General features: G+C 36.6%; 1 protein-coding gene across 2 annotated transcripts in view; it reads left to right on the top strand.

The window, feature by feature from the left end:
• LOC150085950 (peroxisomal acyl-coenzyme A oxidase 3-like) overlaps nucleotides 1-22,904 on the top strand; it is a 357,646-nt gene that overhangs the window by 95,207 nt on the left and 239,535 nt on the right. For both annotated transcript variants that reach the window (XM_090373609.1, XM_090373610.1), the window contains 2 exons: nucleotides 9,261-9,494; nucleotides 22,028-22,102. In XM_090373609.1, coding sequence (XP_090229735.1) covers nucleotides 9,261-9,494; nucleotides 22,028-22,102 — 309 coding nt within the window. The remainder of the gene's footprint in view (nucleotides 1-9,260; nucleotides 9,495-22,027; nucleotides 22,103-22,904) is intronic.

Genomic DNA, 22,904 nt, shown 5'->3' with positions numbered 1-22,904 from the left:
CTTTAGGACAGGATTCTCAACTATGGATCACCTTCACGTAATATCACAGCTAATGGAGAAAGCAAATGAATATAAAACACCATTATGCCTGGCATCTGTGGATTATGAAAAGGCATTTGACTCCATTCAGCATGTTTCGGGCACTGGAAAGACAAAGCATTGATACCCCATATATTATGATTTTAAAGAAAATATATGAGAGTGCTACCTCCTTTATTAGGCTAGACAAAGACAGTAGGAAATTTAAAATTGAGAAAGGAGTTCGACAAGGAGACAATATCTCCGAAGCTGTTTACTGCTGCCCTTGAGGACGCTTTCAGAAGATTAGACTGGTCGCAGAAAGGAGTCAGTGTGAATGGAGAGTACCTAAACCATTTACGATTTGCAGATGACATTGTGGTCATAAGCCATGATCCCAAAGAATTAGAGGAAAATCTTAATCAGTTATGCACAGCTAGTAAGGATTTTGGACTAATGATGAATATGGCTAAAACAAAAGTAATGATGAACAAGTATGCCACAGAAAGGGAAATAATGATTGAAGGAGCAGTAATTGAAAAGGTGGAGTCATATACTTATCTGGGACAAGTTATTAGCTGTAATAATGATAAATGGCTGGAAGTCAAGAGAAGAATAAATTTTGGATGGATAGCATTCAGGAAATATAGTCACATACTGAAGAGCAATATCCCAATTTGTCTGAAACGTAAAATAATGAACCAATGTATACTCCCCACCATGACTTATGGAAGTGAAACTTGGGCACTCACCAAAAGAATGGAAGAGAAGCTGAGAACTACACAGCGAAGAATGGAACAAATCATATTGGGAATCAGACTGTTAGATAAGGAGAGAAACACATGGATTAGGCAACAAACTCAAGTAAAGGACATTCTTATTAAAACTAAAGAACTAAAATGGTCTTGGGCAGGACACATAGCCCGAAGACATGATGACAGATGGACTAAGAAAATAACAGAGTGGTATCCAAGAGGAGCTAGAAGAAAACCTGGAAGACAAAGGCGGAGATGGATAGATGAAATTCATGAGTTTGTGGGTAGTAAATGGATGGCCAGTGCTCAAAACAGAAGGAACTGGAAAGTTGCTGGAGAGGCCTTCATCCTGCAGTGGATTGAAAATGGCTGATGATGATGATGAACCATACTATCAAGTGAATCATTGGTTGAGTGGGCAAGATCACTATTGGCTGCTGTGCCCATGAGCAAAGTAAAGCTGTAAACATACCAATTGCTGTACAACCAAATGCTGTTTTGCAGAGAATTCTAAGGTATCTGCTATTCCTGATGCAAATCAAACAGGCTGTATGGACTTTTCGAAGATAGTTCACACTAAGGCAAACTTATTGAAGATAGTTCACACTAAGGCAAACTTATAGAAGATAGTTCACACTAAGGCAAACTTATAGAAGATAGTTCACACTAAGGCAAACTTATAGAAGATAGTTCACACTAAGGCAAACTTATAGAAGATAGTTCACACTAAGCCAAACTTATAGAAGATAGTTCACACTAATAGCTTCTAGAACTATTCACTGAAGAGGAGATGGATACTGAAAAACCATACTTTTCAAAGAAGGTTGAAAGTAAAGTTGAGTGACATAAACCTTTGGTTGCACTGCAAGAAGGTTGCACCTTCTTGCAGTGGAATTGTAGAGGTTATGGAGTAATTTGATTGACCCCTGAGATCTCCTGTCACAATATGACCCTATTGTCTCTTGTCTACGGGATACCAATCTAAACTGCATATAACTATTTTGCTCTGGAACTACATAATACATCAGCAAGGTTGTGTCATTGTGTCACACATGGTGGAGATGGAGGAGGGATAATGTTGATAATTGATTCTGATACCTTTGAAACCAATCCACTAAAACCACCTTGAGGCAGTTGCAGCACAAGTCAATGCTAATTTTGATTTAACTATAGTTTTGTTATACTTATCCCCTACTCAAGATATAAGCCATGCCAACTTAGAAGAATTAATGGTACAACTTCCTTAACCCCACTGTATCTTAGGGGATGTCAGTAATCACCACCTACTGTGGGGGAAGTCAAAACCTGGACAAGCATGGACAAACTATCAAAAAATTACTGGAAATTTTTGAATGCTGAATGGGAAGTATACAAGCAGCTGACAGCACTAGAGGAAAAGCAGTTTCAATAAACATCCATAAACTTGGCAATAGAATACATATCTAACCAAATACTACAGGCAGTGGACCAAGCAGTTCTTTCTAAAACAATCCCACAAATATCAGCATGCTCAAAGGTGCAGCGGAATAATACATGTATTGCAGCTAAAAAAGAAAATAGAGCATGGAACGTCTTCAGGAAGTTTCCCATCAACTGCAAATCTCATTTGCTTTAAACAGGTTTGGGCAAAAGTGAAATGAATTCAGCAGACCAACAAAAGGGAAGGATGCAGGCGTATTGCTTTCACAATTAAAAGAACCACAAAAATGAAAATGATATAAGCCAAACTACAACAGGTGTTCTCAAAAAACCCACACATTGACCTACCTACGCTCACTCTCAATGGTTGGGATGTTACAAAACCAAAGAAGAGATTACTTCTCTACATCAGAAAAGTAACAGTATCTTAAGGGATAGTTTAATAAGTTGTGCTATCATGATATCCTGCTTCATTGACCCCTAATTTAATGGAGACTACAGCATGGTGCAATTTTGGCATTTTTCACATGATATACTACTTAATATACGTAAAACTGTTGTTTCGTTTGAATCTTGCAACCATTGTTTTCTTATAGAGGGTGGTAGGGAATTAAAATTTTTAATTTTGGTAAATAGGTAGCTGTAACGTAAAATTATATAGAGTAATAAGCATCACTGCATTTAGGATTCTATTAGATAGTGTAGTATTGATAATTAATTAATTAAATTTATTGATCTTATTAATTTTAAATATCATGCCACGGAACAGAAGTTAAACTAACTGGTCTGTAATTACTCGTGTCGCCCTTAGATTCCCTTTGTGAATTGGGGATACATTTTCACATCTGCAGTCCGTAGAGACTTTCCCTGAATACCATTTTATTCAGGGGCAAAAGATGTCGGATATTTTATGGAACTTTCAGTTACGATATCTTACTTAATGTATATTTAGGCACAAAAAGCACAAGCTGAAAAACATGCGATCAACTTTGAATTTCTGTATAGTGGTGCATACCATCTGATGTGAACAGTGCCAAAATTGCACTATGCTCTAACTTCCATCAAACTCAGTGAAGCAGATTATCCTGATAGCACAACTTATTGAACTATCCCTTAAGATACTGTTACTTTTCTGATGTAGAGAAGTAACTACCCAAGTGTACACCAATGCTAGGAGTTTAGTAAATAAATTTGATGAATTTGAGGTATTGCTCAAAACATCAAAGGCAGATATTGTGGGGATTTCAGAGACGTGGTGTCACACAGATATAAGAAATGCAGAACTGGAATTTGGGGAGTACAATGTCTACAGAAAGGATAGACAGGATAGGAAGGGAGGAGGGGTTATGCTATTAGTTAAAAAACACATAAAATCCAAGGAAGTGAAGCCAGTCGACATCGCTGGACAGTGCAGTGTCGAGTCAGTTTGGTGTGACATAAGCATTGGGAGATCAAAATTGAGAGTAGGAGTGTGCTATAGGCCTAATGACTCTGATGAGTATAATAAGAAACTGTTCGGAGAAATAGAGTGGGCCAGTAAATCAGAGAGTCTTATAATGGGGGATTTTAATTTCCCAGATATTGACTGGAATTTGGGGGCTGGTCACTCACACAGAAGCAAGGCTTTTGTGGATTTATTGGATGATTGTTTTCTACATCAGCATGTTCGGGAGGCAACTAGAGGGAGTAATACTCTTGATTTGATTATCAGTAGTGATTCTTCATGCATTAAGAATCTGCAGATAAATGAACCACTTGGTGGCAGTGATCACAGTGTGCTGAAGTGGGAGTTACTCAAAGAAGTAACTACCATTAGGGGTAAAGGGAAGGGGTATTGCTTTCGTAAAGGCGACTACAATGGACTGAGACAGTATTTAAATTCTATACAGTGGGATCAACTGATGATATTGCCAACAGCAAATTCAAAATGGGAAGCATTCAAAGAACTTATCGTGGAAGCTACTAGGCTTTACATACCAACTAAGAAATATTGTTCAAGGTTTAGGCCTAAATGGTTGTCAGATGAACTAATGAGGCATATGGCAGAGAAGAAAAATGCATGGGATACATACAAATTAACACGTGACACGGACGCCTATGATAGATACAAGTTGATCTGTAACCAAGTTACAAAGGAGGTTAGGCAGGCGAAGGCAGATTACGAGAGATCCTTGGCAAGGGATGCGAAGAAAAACAGCAAAGAGTTCTTTACTTATGTAAACTCTAGAAGGAAGGGGATGAATCAGATTGGTCCACTTGAGATCGATGGGTCAACTGTTGATGACCCTGCTCGGGTAGCTAACAAACTAAATGAATATTTTGCATCGACATTCACACATGAGGAGTTATTCAGCGAGGGGAATGCCAGAGGTGTATTCAACTCTAGCAGTAAGCTAGAGAATCTTGTAATAACTGAGAGCAAAGTGGAGGAGAAATTGTTGAAGATAAACACAAGAAAGGCACCTGGGGTGGATGGGATCTGTCCAGTTATATTAAAGGAGGCAGCAAAGGAGGTAAGCAAACCCTTAGCCATAATTATGAGAGCTTCCTTGGACTCAGGGGAGGTACCCATTGACTGGAGATGTGCAAATGTGACCCCAATTCACAAAGGGGGATCAAAGGCTGACACAAGTAATTATAGACCTGTGAGTTTAACTTCTGTTCCCGGAAAATTAATGGAGGCACTGGTGAAAGAAGCACTGCAGGATCATCTAGACAAGACTTCAGTTATAGCTAGGACACAGCATGGTTTTGTTAAGGGGAAGTCTTGCCTGACCATGATGCAGTCACAAAAGAACTGGATGCAGGGAATAACTTTGATATTATATACTTGGATCTTAGAAAGGCTTTTGATACTGTTGCACATGGAAGACTGCTGCACAAATTGGAGCAGTGTGGCATTGGAGGCAAGTTGCTGCTATGGATAAAGGGGTGGTTGAGGGGGAGAAGACAGAGAGTGGTAATCAATGGACACTGCTCATCGTGGACTAATGTTATTAGTGGAGTCCCTCAGGGTTCAGTATTGGGGCCTTTATTGTTTTCTGTATTTATAAATGATATTGATGATGGTATATCAGGCTTAATGTCCAAGTTTGCAGACGATACGAAGGTTGGCAGGGTTGTCAAGGACACTACTGACACTATGCTGCTGCAACAGGATTTGGAAAGGTTGAGCAGATGGGCTTCGAGGTGGCAAATGAAGTTTAACATTGACAAATGTAAAGTACTACATATGGGAAACAGCAACCCCAGAGCAACGTATCAACTCTGTGGTACTACACTGACAGTGGTAGAGAATGAAAGGGACCTGGGGGTGGTGGTGCAGGCAGATATGAAGTTCTCTGAGCAGTGCAGACGAGCTGCAAGAGTAGCTCATGGTGTATTGTCAATGATATATAGGAATTTTTCTAGCAGGGATAAGGAGGTGATTATTCCCTTGTATAAGGCAATGGTCAGGCCACACCTAGAGTACTGTATACAGGCCTGGAGGCCTCATTTCAGGAAGGATGTAGAGCTGCTGGAACGAGTACAGAGAAGGGCAACTAGATTGGTGAATGGAACAAAGGGGTTCTCTTACGAAGAAAGGCTTAAGTTTTGCAAATTACAATGTCTGGAAACTAGGCACCAGCGGGGTGATCTGATAGAGGTGTACAAAGCCTTGAATGGTTTGAGCATGCTCAATGCTGATGGGATTCTTCCTCTAGCTCAGAAAAATCACCTGAGAGGGCATAAATTCAAATTGAGGAAAGACAGATGTAGGATAGATGTGCGGAAATTTGCCTTTAGCCAGCGGGTGGTTGGTGGGTGGAACAGACTTCCATCCCTTGTCGTGGAAGTTGATAGCCTAAATAAGTTTAAGGCTCAGCTGGACAGGTATTTCGAACGAACAGAGGGGTGAAGTGGAAGTGGTTATTTTTATTTATTTATGTTACTTTTTTTTTTTTTTTTTTTTTGGCTGATGCTGCATAAGCTTGCTTTCTTGCATCAAATGCCTCTACTAATGCTAATGCTAACTAGCCCTTAAAACACTGTTACTTCTCTACAACAGAATATTTAAAGAAAGTGCCTTTCCAGACAAATGGTATCATGTTTATCTTTTGGCATTTCTGAAACCAGGAAATGATCTGAAAAATCTGCAACATTACTGACCTGACCTTACTGCAACATTATTGCACTCCCAAACTGTGAGAAAGGTCATGGAAAAAATTATCAGTGCATGGCTAACCTAGTTTCTATATCAAAATGACCTCTGAAACCAGTACAGTGCAGTTTCTGTGAAGGTAAATCCACTCTTGACCTGATTAGGACAGAAATGAACATTTATGATACTTTTGTACAAAAATAATAATAGCGTGAATTTTTTTTTTTTTTTTTTGAGAAACCCTAAACACGAAAGGTATTTGAACATATAGTACTTAGAAATGTGGGTAGGATGAGATGATGAAAGAAGATACTAGTTGGAATTTTGTTGGATTAGACTGGAATTTCTGTAGATTGTAATTTTTTTAGGAAATAGGTGTGAAAGGAGTTTATCCAGAAAACAGAAGTTGAAGAAATGAAAAAGAAGTAAAGTTGGTTCTGTTTAAAGCTTAACAGTAAAAGGATGCTGACTAGTTGTTGCATGTGTTTGGACTGGTTTGGAAGACAGAGGGAGAATTATAGGAGCAAATTCAGAAGAACAGTGCCATGGAAGTATTTATAGAAAAGTCATGCAGCAGAAACAGAACTTCTGAGACATTCTTCTGTCTCTGATATCCCACCAATATCTGCCTTTGATGTCTTGACCTGCACTTCAAATTCATCAAATTTATTTACTATACTTCTAGCATTGGTGTACATGCACCTATTCTTTTTCTTAAATATCCTAACACAGCCCATGTATTTATTTGGTTGTTGATATTTACAGTGTTAACCCTTTTCTGATTGGGTTGGGACTGACAGACCCATGCATATATAATTTTACTCGTTTTTTATGCAGGACTTTATTAGCAATTCTTGTACCTTTTTATCCTTTCTCCTTCTCCTTGTCATTGTATTAATTAGCCGTCAGCGACCTTTGATTTAGGAAATGTGCCAGTACAGGTGACCCCCGCTTAATGCTGATAATTCGTTCCGGAAAAACAGTGCTAAGTGAATCCGTGCTAAGCGAGAGCTGCATTCCCATAAGGTAACATATGTATTTGTGAGTTGTGGTCGGTGCCATAGGATAATTCCTAATCAATAATAAATGGTAGTGAAAAGAGGAACAAATGGCGATCAAAATATTTAATATTCAAATATTTGTACATATAAAATATTCTGCATTACATATGTATATAATTATGTGGTAACTACTTATGTATCAAAATTCACATGATGTAATTGTCCTCAGTGAGTCTCACAAACTGCAACAAAAAAGTACAGCAGGCCCTCGTTATAACACTGTTCACTTTACGCTGATTCGCTATAACGCTGTTCTTATATTATAACCCGTATCTGACTATAACACTGTAATGCTGCAGGAGATTTAAAATTAAAACTCCTTTTAGGTTACCAGGAAGAGGGCCAAAGTACAACCCAAAATTGACACATTTTTCATGATTAAATTCATCAATTAAATTAAATCAATTAAAATCAATTTAGATCAATTAAATTCATGATTTTAATTGGAATTTTAAGTTTAATTTTGATACATAAGTAGTTACCACATAATTATATACATATGTAATGCAGAATATTTTATATGTACAAAATATTCTGCATTACATAGATAGTTGTAGAATAGATGTGCAGAAATTTGCCTTTAGCCAGCAAGTAGTTGATTGATGGAACAGACTTCCATCTATTGTGTTGACTTCCATCTAAGTTGACAGCTTAAATAAATTCAAGGAAGAAGTGGACAATCTTTTGGAGTGAATGGATGGGTGAAATGGGAATTTTTTTTTTTTTGTGGTTAATGCTGTGTAAGCTTGGTTTCTTGCGTCATATGCCTATGCTAATGATTGAACCTATATGGTAACAGAAGTTTTTTTTTTTTTTTTTCTGTTCAGTCACTGAAAGGTTATCTTGTATGTTCTACCTCTAGCCTCTTACAATTTGGTGTATTGGAACTGTGCCTTTGAAATAAGCATAAACTCTCCTGCTAAATACCTAAAAGCGCCTATAGCCTTTGCATTAGAATTGAATCCTCCCATATAAGCTTAAAATATCTTGTTGGGACCATCTACGTGCAGCAGGTATAATTGAATAGAATTGAATATAGAATGAATACACAGCAGCTGAATAGGTCTTGTCCTATATGAGAAATAAAATTCTAGGCAGAGAGAATAATCTCTGCAAAAAATCCTCCAGCTGGACACACTGAGGCAAGGTGTTGAACACTTGCTTTGCCCCACATTTTACCTTTGAAAGGGAGTTTAATGAAACTTCTTTGGGAAGAGTATGATCGCTCTTGGCCAAGTTGGTTATGTGATATCTCCTGTTACTTTAAGGGGAATGCTTTTTTGTGCCTACTTAGGCATGCTTCTGCTAGAGCAGGCTTTTTCTGTCATTGTTTGGTATATTCATGTAGTATAGTATATAGTACACCTCTCCTGGCTGCTAGAGATATCACCCCTTGCCTTCAGCAAGAGGAGACATCTGACCCTCATACTGCCCAGTAGTGTTTGTGTTATTATCACAAATACTGCAGCTTCTTAGACTGTGTAACTGTTTATGTGCTTCAGACAATTGCAATTATGAATGCTGGGCTTCAGAGAGTGGATCACATGCATGGTTTGATGATGGCACATATGCCAGATGAGGAAGTATTGGTACATTTACCAGGGTCAGGATAGGATCTGGTCTGCTTAGGCCTCTGTCCTGGAAGTGTTTACCCCCTTAAATTCATGTGGTTTGATAACAGCGTGACTTCTCTGGCTTCTTGGCCTGGAGTTTAAGCTTTTTAGTCTAAAAGGTGGCAAGTATGCATTCAAAGTATCATTTCATTTCTTACTAGTAACATACCAGTTATACAGTGTAAAATAGTTTCAGATTTACTAAGATATGTTATTTTAATGTATATAAAAGATGTACTGCTTATTTTGATAGATGAAAGTATGGCGAGCATTGGAGTCTGATCCTTTATTTCATCGCACACCCACCGAAGAACTCTCCCACCAGCAACTTAGACACTTATGTTTTAGACGATTAAAACGCATAATGGAATATGAATTTTTCACAGAAGAAGAATTCTTTGCTAATCCTCTCATTGCAGAGTCTTTGCTTATGTGTTTAGGGATGTATGATTGGTCTCTTGGTATTAAGAGATCTGTAGCATATGAGGTAAACTTTATTTTACTTTAATTTTAAAGCAGGCTAATTTTTTTTATATTTTTTTTCTCTGATGAAAATATTGAATGTTAATGTTTACTTAGAAATTAAATAAATATGAAATTTAGTGGTCCATCTTATGGTGTCAGATATCATGGAAAAAATTGAAAGGAGGATGCTTTTTCCACATGAAAATGCATTCTTTCAGTTTTATTTATTTCACTTTAGTTTATTTTTACACAGTTGTTAAGCTTATGATACCCTACTATAATACAATAATTTGCTTAACAATGACAATGAGTATACCAAACAGCTACAGTGGGCCAGCAAATCAGAATGTCTGATGATTGGGGATTTTAATTTTCCAGATGCTGATTGGAATTTGTGGTTTGGTCACTCTCACACTGGCAAGACTTTTGTGGATTTCTGGGATGATAGTTTTCCACAGCAGCATGTTAGAAAGGCAACAAGAGGAAACAGTACTGTTACTGTTGATCTTGTTATTAGCAGTGATATTTTGTGAATTAAGATTGTGCAGGTAAAAGGGTGGCAGCGATCACTGTACTAATATGGAATTTAATTAAAGACATAACTACTGTCAAGGGTAAAGGGATCAGTGGTCTTAAACAGTTTTGAAGTTCTGTGCAGTGAGACCAACTGATGGTGTTACCAATAGCAAATTCTAAATGCAAAGTATTCAGGGAAGTAATCAAAGAAGCTACTAGGCTTTTCATACCTATGAAGAAATACTGTTCAAGACCTAAATGGATATCAGATGAACTATTGAGACATATGGCTGAGAAGTAAAGTGCATGGGATGCATATAAATTATCAGGTGATACAGAAGCGTGCGGTAGATATAAATTAGTCTGTAATGAAATCACAAAGGAGGTTAGGTAAGCTAAGGCAGATTATGAGAAGTCTCTGGCGAAGAATGTAAAGAAAAACAGCAATGACTTCTATGCTTATAGTAACAGTAGAAGGAAGGGGTTGAATCACATTGAGCCACTGGATTTCTGTGGGTTAACTGTACACGACCCTGCTCAGATTGTGGACAAATTGAATAGGTATTTTGCATCTACATTCTCATATGAGGAATTCTTTAGGGAAGGGGATGCCAGACGTTTATCAAACTGTGATGAGGAACTAAATGACTATCTGATAGCTGAAAGGAAAGTGGAGGAGAAATTATTGAAGATGGACATAAACAAGGCACCTAAGGTGGATGGAATCTATCTAATTATATTAATAGGAAGGCAGTAAAGGAGATAAGCAAACCCTTGACCATAATTGTGAGAGCATCCTTGGATTCAGGAGAGGTCCCTATGGACTGGAGATGTGCAAATGTATTCCCAATTCATAAACGGGGATCAAAAGGTGGTGTGACGGACCTCTTAGCTTAATGTCTGTTCCATGAAAAATAATGGAACTACTGGTTAAAGAAGTAATGCAGGATCACCTGGACAAGCATACAGTTATACTGCAACCACAGCATGGATGTATTAAGGGGTGGTCTTGTCTAACCAACTTGAAAGGTTACTATGATGCAGTGACCAAGGAACTGAATACAAAAAAATAATTTGGACATCATACAACTGGATTCTAGGAAGGCTTTTGATTCTGTTACACATAAAAGACTGCTGTACAAACTGGAGCAATGTGGCATTAAGAGCATGTTACTACTATGGATAAAGGAATGGGTAAGTGGATGAAGACAGAGAGTAATTATCAATGGGCACTGCTCTGCATGGACTAATGTAATTAGTGGAGTTCCCCAGGGTTCAGTGCTGGGCCCATTATTCTTTTCAGTATTTATTAACGATATTGATGAAGGTATATCAGGCTTAATGTCTAAGTTAACAACAGTTATCTGGGTGAGCTATTGCAACAAGATCTAGAAAAATTGCCGTTATGGGCTGATAAATGGCAGTTTATGTTTAACATTGAGATGTGCAAATGTATTCCCAAATCATAAAGGGGATCAAAAGGCTGTGTGACAAACCTCTTAGCTTAATGTCTGGGGTTTCTGCATATGGGTAGCAGTAACCCCAGAGTAACTTAACAATTGTGTGTTACTATACTCAGGGTAGTTTTTGCGGTAATTGTGCAGTCAGACATGAAATTCTCTGAGCAGTGCCAACATTGTGCCAGAACAGCTCAAAGGGTTTGTCAATGATGTCCAGACACTTTGCTAGCAGGGATAAGGAGGTGGTTATCCCTTTGTATAGGGCCAAGGTTAGGCTGCATCTTGAGTACTGTATACAGGTCTGGAGGCCTGACTTTAGGATTTAGATCTGCTGAAATGGGTGTAGAAAAGGGCAAGAAGACTAGTGTAGGGTGCAAATTGTTGATTGTGTGCTCTTTCTTAGATAGGCTTCAGTTCTGCAAATTGCAGCACCTTGAGACTATGCACCTGAAGAGATGTGATTAAGTGTTTAAAGCCTTGAATGGATTGAGTAAGCCGAATGTTAATAGAATTCTTCCACCTGCTGAGAGGTTACTGTTTATTCAGTGACCAAGGGGTTATAAATTCAAGTTGAAGAAGGGTGGTTGCAGAATAGACGTGTGAAAGTTTACCTTCAGCAAGTGGGTGGTTGATTGTTGAAACAGGCTTCCATCTGTTGTTGTGGAAGTGGATGGGTTGAATAAATTCAAGTAAGAACTAGACAAATTCTTGGAGGGTCCTGTACTGGTTCTTTTTTTTTTTGGATGATGCTCTTATAAGATTGTTTTCTTGCTTCTTTTGCCATTACTACTACCACTACTACTACCGTACCATACCAGTGGCTACGGTTATGTTTCTTTCTAAAAGGTTTCAGTTAGATATTGCTAGATAATACACATCCCTATTATGCCAGGTTAGAAATGAAAATAATTTTTATTTCTGACTTCAATTTCATTTCATTGTTGGAAATGAAAAATGTTTTCATATCTAGTTATACAGGGTGATTGCAGGAGGTGTAGGGGGCACAAAGATGGATCGGAATCACATAGCATTGCAGGAGTCCAAAATGCCTTCGTCATGCGGTAGAGGATGTTGAACAGGAGGTCGCGTGAACAGCGATCCCACTGGAAGTCAGCATTTGCGAACTGGTTCCCGAGGCAGTAGGATGGACAAGTATTCAAACGTTGAACTGGCCGACATGCACCTCGCGTATGGAGCTGCAGACTGTAATGGGCGCGCCGCTCCTCGCTTGTACCAGGAATGTTTCCCCGCACAGGTGTGCTCCTCATCATACGATTTTTGCACGTGTGCACAGAAGGTTACGTGAGACTGGTTGTTTCACGAGAGGTGCCATGAATCGAGAGCGAACGACGAGGATGCCAGACAATGAGGAGAATGTCCTACATCTTGCAGAAGGCAATCCGAGTACGAGTACTCGAGCGATAGGCCAACGATTGGGTATTTCCCAATCCACTGTATGGAGGATACTGTCAACAAACCAAATGAGTTCATACAATCTGCAACGCATCCAATCATTGGAGCCTGCGGATTATCCACTCTGGAGGACTTTTGCTACTTGGTTTCTTCAACAGAAACAGTTCACAAATGCTGACTTCCAGCGGGATCGCTGTTCACACGACATCCCGTTCAACGTCCTCTACTGCATGACGAAGGCATTTCGGACCCTGCAATGCTATATGATCCCGATTCGTCTTTGTGCCCCTACACCTCCTGCAAGTTTGTCGCACTGGTAGTGAATCACCCTGTATAGTCAGTATTACCTATTAGTTTTGAAAATTATTGTACTAGATACAGGTATGCTATACAGCATGATAAGATGCACACTTGGTATAGATGCAAGAAAAGAAAGGAAAAACCTGACTCGAGTAAATAATACGAAGATCTTTGAGATGACGGAAGAGGAGAAAAAGCAGTATGTACTGGAACTTAAGAACAAGTTTGAGCTTCTGCAGACCTTTCAGGACCAAGATATCAACGAGGAATACAACAACTTTCTGAAAGTAATAAAGCCCAAGAAACCTATAGGTAAAAAGAAATCCAAAGAAGAAAAAATTATTCAAGAAACACTTGTCATGATGAAGCGTAGGTGACAAATGAAGAGACAACATAAACAGTGACAAGGACAAAATTGAGTATACTGGGTTATGCAAAGCCATTAGAAAGAGAATCAGAGAGGTCATAATAAGATTTAACACAAGAAAAGTAGAACAAGCATTAAGGGAAAACAAAGGACTTAAATCAGCAGCCGTGAACAGTAATACAGAAAGACAAATGATACTGAAACTGAAGTATAGTGATGTTGTACTTATAAATAGTAGAGAAGGCATAATTCAAATAGCAGGACTACTATAAAGAATTATATAAGGAGCGAGGGAATGATGCCAGCAGTGGGGAAAATGGATCACTAATTGGCAACACATTTGACATACCTCAATATCCTTCCTGATGAAGTAGAACATGCATTGAAGAAAATGAAGAATCAGAAAGTCCTGGGTGAAGATGAAGTTACTGTAGAGTTGTTAAAATTGGGAGGAAGAGACATGACACAGAAATGGCAACTCTTCACAAAATACAGGGTAGCCATAATTAAAGTATCCCTATTCAGAGCTCTCTGTAGCTCTAAGTAATGAGTGGAATGCCACCAAAATTAGTAAGTAAACTATTCAAGGCATGGGGAGAAGGATTCCATGAAAAAAAAAAAAAAAAAGTTGCAAAATCTGCCGATAGGAGATAATATGGTGCTGTACAAGAGGAAAGACATGACAAAGTACCAACAAATAAATAAGACAAACCTTAATGAAATTACAAATTTTTATTTGTGCTCTTTGCAAAAAAAAAAAAAAAAATGAATTGCACTAAAGTTTTAAATCCAAACTAAAAAATAAGACACACAAGAGAGCAGAAAATGTACATAAATCTGATTTAATTAAATTTTACCAGCAGCAGAGAGCTATAAAGGCACAACGCAAACATCGCAAGTGTATTCTGTAAGTTTACTGTTAACAATGCGTCTCACTCTGCATCATTGCACTTTAATTTTAAACTTCTTCTGCATTAATGGATGCAATACAGCAGCCGCTCTGCTTGAATTTAGATGCTCTAAGAACTTACGTCAATGTCTTTTATCAGCTGCGGCAGTTAAGATGATTAACAAATTTAAGGAAACTGGGTCTATCGTTGTAAGCCTGGAAGAGGAAGGAAGCCTGTTTCACCTCAGGTAGCAGAGGAAGTTGCAATGGCAGTCGTCAACCGATCCATGGATACAGCTGCTGGAACTAATAGCAGTGCACGGGGAGTAGCGAGGCAATTGGATGACCCAAATTCCACTGTGTGGAAAATTCTTCAGAAACTAATCCATTATTATCCATACAAGATCAGTCACCAGCAGCAGCTGCAAAGAGATGATCCTGAAAAATGTATGGCATTTTCTCTAACGTTTTTGGCCAGAATGGAAGTGGATGATGACTGGCCATGGGACATTTATTGGGAAAATGAGGCCCATTTTTATCTTGAGGACTGTCAATGCTCCAAACTGCTGAATATGGGCTTCAGAAGCACTGCATGCTATTCAGCAAATCCCATTGCACTCGCCAAAAATCACTCTTGTTTGGTGTGACTTCAAATTTCATCCTAGGACCATACTTTTTTGAGGAATTGCACCCAGCAGGTGCAGCCACTGTTCCGTTACAGCACAAAGATTTCATCACATGCTGAGCAGTTTCAATATTCCTCAACTGCAGCAAAGAGGATGACTGGATGAGACAATTTTTATGCAAGATGGCGCTCCTCCTCATATCGCATGACCAGTAAAGCAGCTTCTCCGGCATCACTTTACTGCAGAAAGAGTTAGTCATTTGTTTCCCATTGCATGGCCACCCCGTTTGCCTGACTTTACACTGTGTGATTTTTGGCTTTGGGTCACATCAAGGCAAATGTATATCGAGGAAGTGTACTTAACATGCCTGTATTAAAGGACAGTGTAACACAGCAAGTGCAGAACATTATTCCAGAGATGTTGTATTCTACAGTCGAGCACAATGTGCATCAAATGCAATTTTCTGGTCCAGAACAATGGTAATCATATCAAAAACTAACTCCACCATCAGTGACATCGACCATCGGGAGTAAACTGTGAGTGAGTTTGGAGCTGTGAAACCATTTCCTCTGGCAGTTTAGTTCAGTTTCTTTGTTTTTTTACAAAGAGCACAAATAAAAATATGTAATTTCATAAGATTTGGCTTAGTTATTTATTTGTTGGTACACTGTCATGGCTTTCCTTTTGTACAGCACCATATTATCCCCTATTGGCAGATTTTGAAACTAATTTTTTTTTCTTCACGGGATCCTTCTCCCCATGCCTTGAATAGTTTACTTACTAAATTTGGTGGCATTTCGCCTATTACTTAGAGCTACAGAGAGCTCTGAATAGGGATACTTTAATTATGACCACCCTGTACATTAGGAAAGGTGTGACTCCTAAGGAGTGGAATAATGCAATCATAATTTTGCTGCATAAGAAAGGAGATTAATTAGAAATTAAATTATAAACCAATTAGCTTGTTATTCCACATCTACAAGTTGTTCACAAGGGTCATTACTAACAGATTAGAAAGAATACTTGATGAGAATCAACCAAAAGAGTAAGCTGGCTTTAGGACAGGATTCTCAACTATGGATCACTTTCACATAATATTGCAGCTAATAGAGAAAGTAAATGAACATAAAACACCATTATGCCTGGCATTTGTGGATTATGAAAAGGCATTTGACTCCATACAGCATAAGGCAATGTTTCGGGCACTGGAAAAATAAGGCATAGATACCCTATACCCTTTTGATTTTGATGAAAATGTATGAGAGCAATACCTTCTTTATTAGACTAGACAAAGACAGTAGCAAATTTAAAATCGAGAAAGGGGTTCGACAAGGAGACACAATATCTCTGAAGTTGTTTACTGCTACCCTTGAAGCTTTCAGAAGATTAGACTGGTCACAGAAAGGAGTCAATATGAATGGAGAGTACCTAAACCATTTATGATTTTTAGATGACATTGCGATCATAAGCCACAATCCCAAAGAATTAGAGGAAAATCTTAATCAGTTATGCAGAGTTAGTAAGAATTTTGGACTAAAGATGAATATGGACTAAAACAAAAGTAATGATGAATAAGTATGCCACAGGAAGGGATATAATTGTTGAAGGAATATAAATTGAAAAGGTGGATTCATATACTAATCTTGTACAAGTCATTAGCTGTAACAATGGTAAATGGCTAAAAATCAAGAGAAGAATAAATTTCGGATGGATAGCATTTAGGAAATACAGGCATACCTCGATTAATGAATAGGATGCGTTCCACGAAATTACTTCGTTTTCAGAGGTAAAAATACTATGGCCAGAATAGGGATACGTTCCTACTTAAAGAAAATGAAAAGCTTTTTTTCGAACAAAGAAAAGTTTTATTAAATAAACAGTCAACTTACATACAAAGTGAAATCACATTTTAAAATATGAGGTTAAAGTTGATTGTTTATGCTTTTTTTCTCTTTCATTTAACAATTGCCTATACGGAGTTATTGCATTTAACACTGATCGCTTAACTATAACACTTCTTCCTAAATCAGGATCATTTTCACTAAAAAAATTTAAAACGTTTTCAATGTCATTTAAGCACCTTTTTAAATCTTTGTTTGTTAACACTTTTTCGGCAGGAACTTCTTTAACTTCGCCTTCATTATCTTTGTCTTCGTTGCTAACAAGGTTTTCTAAATCTTCTACTGAAAAACCATCATCTTCTGCATTCAATAAATTTCTAACATCCTCTTCATCGACAATGAGTCATCTGGATAACTTCATTTCTAATTTCTTGGATGTTATTTTCTTCTTCTAGTACAACTTCTGGCCATATTTTGCGCCAAACTCCATTTAAACATTTCTTAGTGACTTCTTTCCAAGAACTATCAATGTTTTCAATTGCGTTTTTAATGGTGTAGTTTTTCCAAAAAGTTTTAACTGTCATTTCCTCTTTATCCTCTACTAGTTCAGGTAAATTGCTTAAAATTCGACGCAGATAATAAGCTTTAAATGATGCTATTACTCCCTGATCCAATGGTTGAATCAGGAAAGTTGTGTTTGCTGGAAGAAACACAACTTTGACAGGAATGCATGTGTCCAACGTGTTAAGATCAGTAGGATGTCCCGGAGCATTGTCTAACAACAAAAGAGCTTTTTCTTCAAAGTTGTTTTTTTTTGACAATACCGTTTTACTCCAGGACAAAAGTGGTTAACAAACCAATCAGTAAATAACTCCTTGGTAACCCACGCTTTTCTATTTGCTTTCCATATTATAGGTAAATTCATTTTTATGTTACCTTTTAACGCCCTCGGATTTTCTGAATGGTAAACTAATAACAATTTTAATTTATAATCGCCAGAGGCATTTGATCCAAAGAGTAACGTTAAACGGTCTTTGGCTGCTTTGAACCCAGCAGCTGATTTTTCTTCAATAGAAATGAAGCTTTTTGTTGGTAGCCGTTTCCAGAACAAACCGCTTTCGTCAACATTGAACACCAAATTTGGTGGAAAATTTTCACGTTCAATTATTTCCTTTAGTTTTTCTGGAAACTTATTTACAGCTTCTCCTGTTAATTTTACACTATGAATCCTGGCCCGTTTTTTTAAATTTCTCAAACCAACCACGAGAAGCGCTAAAGGTTTCCGTAATTTCTTCAGTTTGTTTAGATTTCAGGTGATTAAACAAAAATAATGCTTTTTCTTGAATCACCATTTGACTTAAAGGCATATGACGTTGTGACATATCATCTATCCACAAACTTAACATTTTCTCCATTTTTTCTAAAATTGGATTCCTTAAGCGAGTTAATTTTGCCGCTGTAACATCTGTACAATTCTGAGCAGACTGTTTTATTTTTTCTGATTGACTTAGTATGGTTGTTAAAGTTGATTGCGCTAATCCTAAAGAATGTGCCACATCGGATTTTCTTTCGCCGCTTTCAACACGTCGTACGATATTTAGTTTAGTTTCCAAAGAAATTGCTTTTCTTTTCTTTGATTCTGACATTTTAATTAACTAAAACAAAAATATTTCTATTAAAATTTACAAAATCTACGTTATGTAATGCTACAAAGAACCTACGTCGATTATTGCAATGCGCCACACTGAAACAACGTCAATCATGTAAACAACAACTAAATTATGCGATTGACGCGCAAAACTGTTATAACAGACACGCCCGCAGCTCGGGAATACGTAACGAGTCGCCGTCAGTCACCAATTGAATGATTGTCGGGCGTTGGTCTTAAATTGGAATATTTTTTTATGTTAAATGGGGCTTGAAATTGCCGACTTCGTTATATCGAGGCTTCGTTATCAGAGGTAACGTTAACCGAGGTATGCCTGTATAATCACCCAACCCACAAATTCCAGTCAATATCTGTGAAGTTAAAATCCCCCATTATTAGACAATCTGATTTACTTGCCTACTCTATTTCTCAGTACAGATCAGATAATGATAAATAGTGATAATGTTAAACAGTTCATTGTACTCATCAGATAATGGATACTCATCAGATAGCTGGAAGTCAAGAGAAGGATAAATTTCGGTTGGATAGCATTCAGGAAATATAGTCACATACTGAGGAGCAATATCCCAATTTGTCTGAAAGGTAAAACAATGAACCAATTTACACTCCCTACCATGACTTATCGAAGTGAAACTTGGGTGCTCACCAAAAGAATGGAAGAGAAGCTGAAAACTACACAGTGAAGAATGGAACAAATTATATTAGGAATCAGACTGTTAGATGAGAAGAGAAACACATGCATAAGGTAGCAAACACAAATAAAGGACATTCTTATCAAAACTAATGAACTGAACTGGACCTTGGCAGGACACATAGCTTGAAGATATGATGACAGGTGGACTAAGAAAATAATGGAATGGTACCCAAGAGGAGCTAAAAGAAAACTTGGAAGACAACAACGGAGATGGTCAGATGAAATTCATCAGTTCGTGGGTAGTAAATGGATGGCCATTGCACAAAACTGAAGGAACTGGAAAGTTGCTGGAGAGGCCTTCATCTTGCAGTGAATTGAAAATGGCTGACAATGATGATGATGCTAGACAGCTGTATAAAAATACATTTACTAAGATTGATACTTCTTGATACATCGTAGATATGATGTCTAAATATTTAATCCTTTAAATCCATTTTGGAAGTTGATTACTGCAGATTTCACCAAAATAGTATTCCTGATTTTTGTCTACACTTCCAAGAGTAAGGAAGACTGTTCTTCTGCACTTATTGCTACAAGTGATTGCTTGATACAGAAGTTACTTTTGGAAAGTGCTTAAATAAATGAAGCAGCAGAGATTTTGTCAGGTAGTAGTGCATCACTTGAAGGTTTAAGATTTTTTGTGGGAAAATTCCCAGTGATTTTTGAATGTTGCACAAAAAGAAGATGCAGATGAAGCAGTAGCTGTTTAGTATTATCAGTTCTGTCTATTTCAGCTTGAGAGCCCCCATGATGATATTAAAAAAAAAAAGTATATAAAATTATAAGTTTTTCATGGAAACTAGAAGTATAAAAATTAGCTTTAAATCATGCTTGAAATGTTGTTTCCCTCAGTCGTGCTGATTGTTCAGCTAGGTGACTAAAAAAAGAGCTCATTTTGGATAAGATCATCACTCTCTCTCTTCCCCTTTTCTGATGATGTCACGTCAGAAAATTGGAAAATTTTTCTGACGTGTCATCAGAAAGGGGGGAAATTAGCTGGCTCTTAGTTTGCAATATTTTCTTTTGTAATTTACATTTTTGAGAGATCTCAAACATTCTCAGTTGGTTTGATATTAGGGTAGTTTTCTTGCCAAAAGGAATATTTTTTTGGTCGTTCAAAAAGTTTTTGACTTACTTTGAATGGTTCTCAGTCTTGCATAAATATCAGTTTATCATCATTAGAGAACCATTCATTCATTTTGGGAAATTAAGAATTGCTGGAGAACCTCTATATGCTACTTCTGATTTATAGTCCATTGTATCAAGTACAATGGACTATAAACTAATCATAATCTATGGACTAATCATAATCGAATTTGGATGCTTTAACATTGTTTTAATGCAGTCTGCATGGTTATTTCTCAGAATTTTTTTCTTATCACATACTGAGATTTGTTTGTTAATATTTGATTAGCATTTTAATCACTAAAATAAACTACCTGAAACATAAATATATAAGCTATACATAAATGTATAAGATCATTGCCAGATATTGGATGACTGGAAAATGACACTTTATTCCAGTCATCAACCATAAAGTGCTGATGTTCTTTGGCCCATTTATTTCTTTTTCATATTTTTAGTCAGTTTGGGTTTTCCAAATGGCCTTCTGTTGTCCTAGTCCAAGTCCACTAAGTGTTGGCAAACTGTCTTCATTGATATCTTAACTCCTGCTTCTTGTATCTTATTGGTAATATCAGAATTTATCGAAATTCTGTTTTCTTTGATGATTCTTGTCAAAACTCTTGATTCGACATGTTAAAATAAGTTTCCTACTACATTTACCCTGTCTTTTTGAAGATGACTTTCCCTTTTTGTATTTTATTATTATTATTTTTTTTTTTCACTTATATTTTGGATAGAAGATTTAGAAATTCAATACTTTGCTGCTATTTGGGACCAAGAAAAGTCTCATCTTCAAGGAAAGCCTGAATGTACTTTTTCTTGGAGACAGATCAGCTGTCTTACCTATGTCAAAAAAAATCAACGAAAAATGAGCTTATTTCATTACTTTATTAACACTTATAAATTTAATATTTCTTTATTCAAAAATAATTAATTGTTACAAAAAATATTATTCAGGTATAGTAGAACTATAATTAATTATTATAATAATTATAATTAATTTACAATTAATTAATTATAAATTAATTAATTTTAAATTTATTTTTGCAAAAACATGAGGAAATTGCTAAACGTGTGGTACCTAATCTCCAAAAATATGATTTTAAAAATAGATAAGACAATGCATAGCTACTGACAAACAATATTGTCACTGGAAAAGTGTAATTTATACCTGTTATTGATTACTTGAAGTTGTAACCAGAGAATATATTTTTAAATTGTCAAAACAATAAATATTGTTATTAAAGATCTAACTACATAAAAATATTGTTAAAAATTCAATATCTTGAAAAAAATGTATCCATAATAGTTTGTCCAGGGACTCCATGAACTGAAAGTCAGTATGAATCATGTAATATTAGTTGTGGTTATCTTGAAACTGTTTCTCTAACAATTTCCTGTGTCTTCCATTATATTCATTTATTCTAAAACTATTATGCTTCAGAATTTTATATTGATGCTTTCAGATAAAATTATAAGTTTTATTTGGAAGTCAGTAAAGAAATTTGCAGATTTTCTTTTCAGTAAATTCATTATAAATTATAAATTTTTAAATTCATTATAAACTATAAATTGTTCAAACATATAATTTACAAATTGTATGTTTGAACAATTGATTTTAATTGCAATTAAAATTTTTTTTTTTTTCAAATAAGTATTTTGTAGGAGCGCTCAGGGCTACAGGCACTTTGAAGCATTTAGATTTGCTGAAAGACCTAGAAAATTTTCAGGTACCGTTTAAAATGTTTTATGTGAAGATTACAATGATATCTTTGTGTATAGTTGAACCCTCTCAAAACTGGCCTGCCCCCAGATATGATCATCACCAGATATAGGAATTTTCCTGATTTTAAGGCAATGTGCAATATCAAGGGAAAAGTAACAGTACATGGAAAAATATTGTACTACACAGATGTATCAAAATTGGGATACCCAAGAAGAAATGTTCATACAAATATGTATATAATTATGTCTGTAAATTGCATGTTTTCTGTTTGGTTTGCTGATTGCTGTACAAAAAACTTGAGATTCCTGGAGGGGAAAAAACCTTGCTACCCCTGCCTCAGACTGACTGACTCAGCCACAGTGTGAGAAAAGTCCATAAACGTTTCTTGCATTATTTTTTATTGATGGGATTTGAACTTAGGCTTTTTTTTGCATGGCGTGGAGGACAGGAAGTATAACTACAGTCTGTCCTCGTATAGCACGATAGTTGTGTTCCTAGAAACCCTCGTGCAATGCAAAATCGTGCAATATAAACAACAGTCCCTATGGGAAAAGTGGGGTTAGGTGCCGACCACCCAAGATTGAACACACATTTGGAACCAAAACATTACCAAACACAATAAATAATCGGGTAATTTTTTAATCGTTATAAAATACTTATGTATTTTATAACGATTAAAATACGTAATAAAAAATAATATTATAATATATTTTTTATTTTTATTATAATATAATAAAAAATATTTATTTATTATTATTTATTTAAATAATAAAAATTTATTAATAAAATAGTAAAAAATTTATTAT

Source organism: Mastigoproctus giganteus, chromosome 5 (assembly GCF_048544385.1).
Source record: "Mastigoproctus giganteus isolate SK-2022 chromosome 5, ASM4854438v1, whole genome shotgun sequence".
NCBI classification, from domain to species: Eukaryota; Metazoa; Arthropoda; class Arachnida; order Uropygi; family Thelyphonidae; genus Mastigoproctus; species Mastigoproctus giganteus.
The sequence above is the reverse complement of the archived record's forward strand: the minus strand, read 5'-3'. Positions and strand labels throughout refer to the sequence as shown.